Source organism: Myiozetetes cayanensis, unplaced genomic scaffold, assembly GCF_022539395.1.
Source record: "Myiozetetes cayanensis isolate MyiCay16 unplaced genomic scaffold, myiCay2020 scf10, whole genome shotgun sequence".
Classification (NCBI taxonomy): domain Eukaryota; kingdom Metazoa; phylum Chordata; class Aves; order Passeriformes; family Tyrannidae; genus Myiozetetes; species Myiozetetes cayanensis.
The window spans coordinates 26965204-26972717 of NW_026086605.1; the positions used below are offsets into that span (position 1 = coordinate 26965204).

Consider the following 7514-nt stretch of genomic DNA (forward strand, 5'->3'; position numbering starts at 1 on the left):
TGATAACGTGCATAGAATTCCTTGTGAAAATTGTTACTGAAATTGCAACCCTTCCTGAAAGGAACAGGCTGACAGCCTTCCCTCTCCAGCAGACTTGTCTTGTAACACGGGCTCTGGGGAGTGCTGTAGCCTCCTCCACCTCACCTGAGAAGTGAGGTACAAAACAGCAAAGCTGTGAGTAGTTGTATTTACTCTTCTCTAAGAAACCAGTGTGTGATATTACAAGTATCGTCTTGTACTGGTCTATATTTTAAATTTTCAGTTCTGCAAAAGTTTAGTATTGGGAGCAGCCTGTGATCTTCTGACCTCAATCTGCTCAGCACTTCATCCCTATTTTATGGACTAAGGATATTTACCATCTAAATATCTACTGGTTTCACAGTGTTGGTATTTGCATTGGATTTCCAACCCAAAGAAAATGTTCCCTTGTCCTTTGCAGAAGTTACACTACTTCCTTTCTTCTCCTTTAAACCTCCATCTTTCCTTATAGGGATACACAAATCAAAGTGGTTTATCTCCCTAATTCTATGAGCATTCTGAACTTTGTCCAGCAGCAGTTTTGGCTGAAGTTTAGTCAGATTTTTATGTTTATACTTGATAGAAAAGAGGATAATTTAGCTGATAGTGTTTGTTCCTCCTGCAAAAGTGCTTCTCTTCGCATCCCACTTTGAGAGGAAAGCTTTTGCTGCCTTCAAAAAGTACCAAATAGTGTAATTTGCAACACGATCTAATATTGTTTGAGTCAAGTAAAGGTAATATCAGTTATTTATTCAGTATACTACTTGAAAGAGTAGAAAAACCTGCTTGAAATGATTGGCTTACAGAAGTCATCTCCATGTCAGTTACGTCTCAGATGGGTTCCAGTCGCTGAGGGGGTTGTGAGCTCACATGCAGTGAAGTGGACAGTGGTTTGATCCCCAGCTGACAGGGACCCAGCAGGAAGGGTTAGTAGCAGTGCCTTACAGCCTGTGAGTGTGTACATCTATAGAGAGAAATGTGTTCCTGTATACAAGACACAGTATGTCGTGTCTACAGGTAGAAAATGGGGCGTGTGAATATAAGTGTATATATAAGTGCTTACAAGGCTGAACCAAAACCAAGCCACTGGAATGATTCCCATTCATCTTAATGGACCTTGTCATCAGGCTCATACACTGCACACCTTTAGCCACAGGGCTCAGAGCAAAGCTGTTGGGACAAAAATAAATGCTAAATAACATCCGTTTTGTATTTTAAGTTCCAGTCCCTTCTCTCTCTCTGTAATATCTATTTTTAAAGGGGCAGTTAAATTATTATGCTTCTTTCAGTTTCATTCTTTAATTTATATTCTTAAACACTGTATAACATAATTAATTAGTGTTGAATATTTATAAATGTTTGCTTTTCTTTTGTTACTTGGTTTTAGGAGAAGGATGGAGAGAGAGCTGCACTTTGAAACACATGCAGATTAATTAATTTATTCAGACAAAATAATTTTTTAGATAAAAAACTATCTATTTCTTTGGAGGAACTATGGTTCTGGGAAAGTTAATTATAGGAAACCTTAATTAAGGTTCTGCAATTATAGTTCTGAGTCTCAGTCTATTGAAAACAGCAGCAGTCTGGTGTCACACATAGAAGCATGGATCAGTTTGTAATTAACCAAAAGCCGAATCTCACATGGTTTAGATGTAATATCCCATCTAGTTTAATACCTCACCTGTTGCACACACTGTATGCACTTTATTTCAATCTCAGTCCCTCTTTGAAAGCCCTGTGAGCACAAGACAGAAACATGTAATTCTGGCATAGAGTTGAATTTATCTGTATTTCAAAAAATATTATGGAAATATGCCAGGCATTGTGTTACATGTTACTGTTGTGGCCAATTAGTTTCCAAAATACAAAGAATAATTGAATCTCTGTTACAGAACTGGCAAATGTTACTGTTTTCTCACCAAATCCATTTTAATTCAGTTTTTTCTTGTTTTTGCTTATATATCATCCATATAATACATCCATTGCATGTGAAATTCATTAAAAACATTCACTCCCTTTGTTTTCAGGGTGCAGCCCAGAATATATTTAGGGCCTGAATTACCAAAAAAGGGACTAATGCAACTGATGCGATCTCTCCAGCTATAGTCGTTTGAACAATTATATATAAGCAAAGGAAACAAGAATGGGCACAACCCAAAGGTCTGCACTGTTTTGTTTTCATTTTATATTTTTTTAATTGTCCTCCCTCAGGAATAATATCCCCAATCAGTATTTCATTAATCCTGAGTCTTGAGAACAGTTCTAGAAAGCTCCTTCGTGAATGGCTGCAGGTGTATCTAAGCACAGTGCAAATGCAATTAACCAAAGCTGGCTCAGATATATTATTTAGCTGCATCTGTATAGCATGGACAGGAAATTCTAGCACATATCCAAAAAGGCTGCTTGCTCTGTTATTCCCTGGGGTCCCGCTTCCCAAAGCAGTATCTCTTTCCATCACGTAGCAGCAAAGTTCACAACACCTCCTCCTTATCACAGAGCTCCCAGATGCACGTTCTGCTCTTTTGGGGATGCCTGGAGACCTCTGTACAGGCCTCCATGTGTGCACGTACAAGTTAATGTGTCAAACACTTGTACAAACGCAGTGCCACCATTGATGAGTTAATTACAGGTCAGTGGCGCTCAGCTGGAAATGAGCCTGAAGATGTCTCCTGCTCACTCCTGTCTGACACCTTGCCAGGAGGATGGGCCAAAGGAAGCCTTTCCAGTTAATTACTATTGTGTGCTAATACTGCACTATGGCTGCTTCACAGGATTCAGTTTCTTTTCATTAGCTCTTTTCCTGCTCATAACAAAAAGCAGCAAGGTACATATGAGTAGAAGGATATCCCTAGTGAGGCCCAGAAGGATTTTCAGAATAATACCCTTGAAATCAGAGCACCTGCCTCCACACCAGATCTAAATGTTGCTGTCCTCATCCATGGATAAAACATGTTAGATTCACCAGTAGCTTGCCTTATTAAATAGTGATAAGCTGATTATAAATAAATTATATTCTGGTACTGAGGTAATGTCTGTGGTCCTTAGCAGTATGACTAATAGATACAGTAACTCTTAGAGCACCATATTTCTACTAGTACTACTTTCAGATGGGAAACATTTTTTTTTTCCATTGTTTCCTTTATTTTATATTTAGTATACTTTCCATTTCTGCTTTTTTTTTAAACTATTTTTTGTAAACAAAACATTTCACTATCAGAATAATGCATTTGGCTTTGAAACAAAATGGAAATGCTGATAAAAATTCACCAAGTTGCCTCACAAAAAATAAAATCATGCTATGAGATATCTTATTGGAAGATAAAGGATTGCTGTTTTTTTCAAACAGTATTACAATATGAAGAGAACACAGACATTTGCTCAAGCCTTATATATTAGCTCTATTTCCAGATGAAATCTAATAAAACAAACCAGGCCAATATTATGAGTAAAGGCTATTGAGAAATAGATGTTTTTAAGAGCTACACTGCACTTAGTGTACTCCCCTTGTTTGAAGGGGAGTACAGACAATCATTTCTATGTAAACAGAAACTACACAACCATGTGTGTTTAAAGTTCTTTTTATCTGCATCTTTTTAAAGTATTTTCCTAAAATAACCATTTGACATTGAGAGTTCTGACATTGAAGAAAGTATCAATGCATTTCTGTGGTCAGAAATGTAGGAATGGAATGTCAAATTTCATTTCAAAGCAAATTAATAATACACTATAACTTCTGAAATCTTTGAGAAAGGAAATTTCATTACTCTCATGTACTGGTGGGCAAATGAGGCTGAGGGAAAAGCAGTGGTTTGCCACTGGCAGATCTGAGAATCAAAAACGGTCTCCAGAGTCTGTCATTTTCCCCAGGGCCCCACCACTGCCAAGTGCTCCTAGTGGGAGGGGAAAATGATGTGTATCCTTTCAGCACAGTTCACTAAACCTCAAAGAGTGTCCCTGCTCCCACTTGCATCTGACCACTTGATGTAAAACGAAAACCTTTTTTTACTCTTTCCAGGTATTCATCCACTGGTTTAAAAACTCCTCAGAATACTTCAATAAATATGCAACTGCCTTCAAGAGAGACAACCCCTTATTTTAATAACATGGATCAGAAGGACTTGGTCAGCTATTCATCTTCAAGGGCCAACTCCGTTCCCATCATCCCGTCTGTGGGCTTGGACGAAGCCTGCATGCAAATGCAAAATGTTTCTGAAGTAACAGGCATCAAATGGTGCAAAAACTCCTATTCCGCTGAACTTGTCAATGTGAGTTCCCCTGTCAGTAATTGTCTTATAGCAGAACAACACGAAGTGAAAATATTGCTAGAAACTGTGCAGGAGCAGATCCGGATTCTGACGGACGCGAGGCGGTCGGAGGACTATGAACTGGCGAGCGTAGACGCAGAGAGCAGCGCGAGTGAAAACACGGCCTTTCTGCCCATGAGCCCCTTGGCCAAGTCAGAGCGAGAGGCACAATTTGTCTTAAAAAATGAAACGCAAAGAGACTCAGTATTGACCAAGTGACTTCGTGTGGGGATTGTGGGAGGGGAAACGAGAGATCTGTGCATTCGATGCTTTGCTAAACAGGAAGGGAGGAAGTTAAATACAAATTATTTATATGCATTAATTTAAGAGCATCTACTTAGAAGAAACCAAATAGTCAATCGCCCTCATATCATAGTGTTTTTTAACAAAATATTTTTTTAAGGGAAAAGTTCCAGGAGGGATGAAGCGTGCATCAGGTGCTTTCTAGGCAGGATTACACAGTTTCAGTTACAGAGGATTTTACCATGGTCCCGTTCAGCTGTCCAAAGTCTTAGGCTATGCATTTTTTTTTTCAGTAAAGGCCAAGACCATTCTTAGATGCATTTGTGATTTCTGGGCAGTGCTGCAGCGAGCTACTGGCCAGGGATTCAGATCCTGGGGACCAAGTCCCATGAGCCCAGCGCATGTCCAATACCCCTCTCCCCTGTCCTCTTGATTCCAGGTTCATACCACAGAAACAGGCACACAGATACCTACTTCTGAGTTCTTGGTACCTGCTGTGGAATGAGGACATCCCTAAAGTGAACATATTCTTAACTCTTGACCTTAATTTAATGTGTCTGTCAGCCAGTAAAGTCAATGGAATCATTTAGGAGCTTTGGGTTTTGCCAAGTGTGGAGAGGGATTGGGTTCTATAGTGATTCAGTGGTCAGAAGCCTGTGGCTGCTCCATCTTCTGAGCTTTGCCTACCATAGCTGCCTTGGTGGAGAGTTAGGAAGAACAAGGGAAAATGCAGAAGTGTGTATTAAACAGGTATGGTTTTGGTTTCTGAGTTGGGTTTTTTTGAGTGTCAACATAAACTCCGTTGTTCACACCCCTCAACATTTCTAAACTTTTACACTTTGAAGGCATTTGTAAGCTCTCAAGGAGCACTTCTTGGTGTCTGTGTATTTTTTTTTTTTAACTTACCTTTTATTATGGGTTGTTCAGAGAAGAGTCAGGGAGATCCAGTATGATCAAAATCCATCCAATGAGTGTCCACTATGCCTAATTTGTTCCTGCATTCAGTTCTCCAGTTACTTTAATTAATTATGGCTTAGGCTTGTGAACTTTAAAGTTTCAACCCTGCAGATGATTCAGTATGGACAGACCCAAAGGCATGCACAGATCTAAGTCTAATGGGGCTATACAAGAGTAGATGGTTTCCACCAAGTCATTCCTTGCAGGGGATCAAGACCTTAGAGAAGAAGTGTCATTACCTGGTTGCTGTATCCCAGTCACATTATAAGCACTTTTTCCATTAGCTTTCTTTTTAGTCCCTTTTTCCCCTGGAAATGCCAAGAGTGCAATGAAATGGGTACACGTTACTAGTTTTATTGGTATTAAAATATCTGTTTATTCTTGGGGAGAAAAAATCAACTATAATAAATAATTGTGAAATAACCTTCCCTGGTTAATGTCAGAAGATTGATTAAAAAGAAAATTACAGTATATACAGAATGTATTTAAACATTCCTTTGCAGCAAATTAATGGTTAAATTTATTAATGGGCCCCAGACTTTCTAGTTCACGAGTCTCAAGACTTCCCAAAATAGCACAATCGATCACGCTGTGCTGTTGTATGTTGAGTCAGAATAAAGCAATATTTTAACCTCTGTCAAGTAAATTTGGAAAAGAAATGCTGAAGGTGTATGTCATTTCTTTTGTTAAGGCAGTAAAACATTACTATTAACAGTCTTCATTCAGCAAATCGTATTTTGGGTTTCTTTTGTGGTTTTGATTTTGGGGTTTCTTTTAAAGATAAAGTTGATGAAATTGTCTTGTTTACAGAACTTTCTATGGCTGTAATCTTTGCTGTGTGTTTTCAGTAGAAGTATATTTGAGGGCAAACTATTGTTCCATGCCCCAGGATGGAGCCTGTCTTGTTCAGACTCCCTTCTGCAAAGACACAGAGCTTTTGTTGTATCAGTGAGGTGGATCACCATGAGGTTTGGTCTCACTCTGACATTTTTCTGCTGTATGTTGTGGCTGGGGACAGTCTCACTGTGTGAACTTAGCTGACTGTAGTGGGTATGGCCCCAAGCCCACACCAGATAAATCCTCTGAAAGACAGGGTGTATTGGGTGGGGCTCAGCTTTGCATCCCTACAGTATGACTTTTCTGTCAACACGGTTTACATCTCACTATCTGAGGGCATGAGCAAAGTGAACTTGCTTCTGCCCATAAGCCCTGTGAGCATACCTGTAATATAAAAGCTGGTTGCTATATAAAGCTCTGGTTCAGTAATTTATAAAGTATGATCACTATTAATAAATTTTTCACCATTAATTTCATCGAGATGGTCTCTCTGCTATAAAGTGCAGAATCCTGCCCAAATTGATGTTTCAGAATGAAATCTTTTCAATCCAGACGTAAGATCTCCTCACCCCCAAATTCTTCTAAACTCTGCAATTTCACCTCTGGCAACATAATGGAAACACACAACAAGATTTCAGTTGAGGAAAGAACCATATCATAAGCAATGCCTTTATGGAGAGAATGTGTTCATGCAGCACCCCCGAGAGACCCAGAAAGAGGGGATGAGCAATGTATTTAAGAGAATGAAATGTTTAACTGAATGACAGATGAAGATCTGAAATGGTGAGGATATCTTCGGTTCATGTTAGAGATGCGATCTTGTACTCAGCAAAGGATGTGTGACTGTTATATGTTAACTGTTCTATTCAGTTTTCAGCATGTTTGAATAGAGAGACATTAATATTAACCATATGACAGACTAGTGTATTATTTGTTAAGAGTATCACTTCAGATCTTATTGAAACTGTCATTTTTTGCAGAGGAAAACAAAAAGGTTTGAAAACATCAAACTAGGTAGCCTTAATGTCGTTTGTGTGGTTCTCTAACACAGCTGTTTTCCTCTGTGGACCTTCCTGTTTTACAGTGAATGGGACAACATTTTCTCTGACAACTCATTATGTAAAGGATCCGTAAGAAAGTTGTATTGAAACAGCC

At 39.0% G+C, this 7514-nt stretch overlaps 1 protein-coding gene across 1 annotated transcript in view; it reads left to right on the forward strand.

Moving 5' to 3' along the window:
* The window catches only part of NRG3 (neuregulin 3), a 369474-nt gene extending 362203 nt beyond the window's left edge, over nucleotides 1-7271 (forward strand). The window contains 1 exon segment of the mRNA XM_050305457.1: nucleotides 4034-7271. Within this exon segment, the coding sequence (XP_050161414.1) occupies nucleotides 4034-4541 (508 nt within the window). The 3' untranslated portion in view covers nucleotides 4542-7271.
* The last annotated feature ends 243 nt before the right edge of the window (nucleotides 7272-7514 follow it).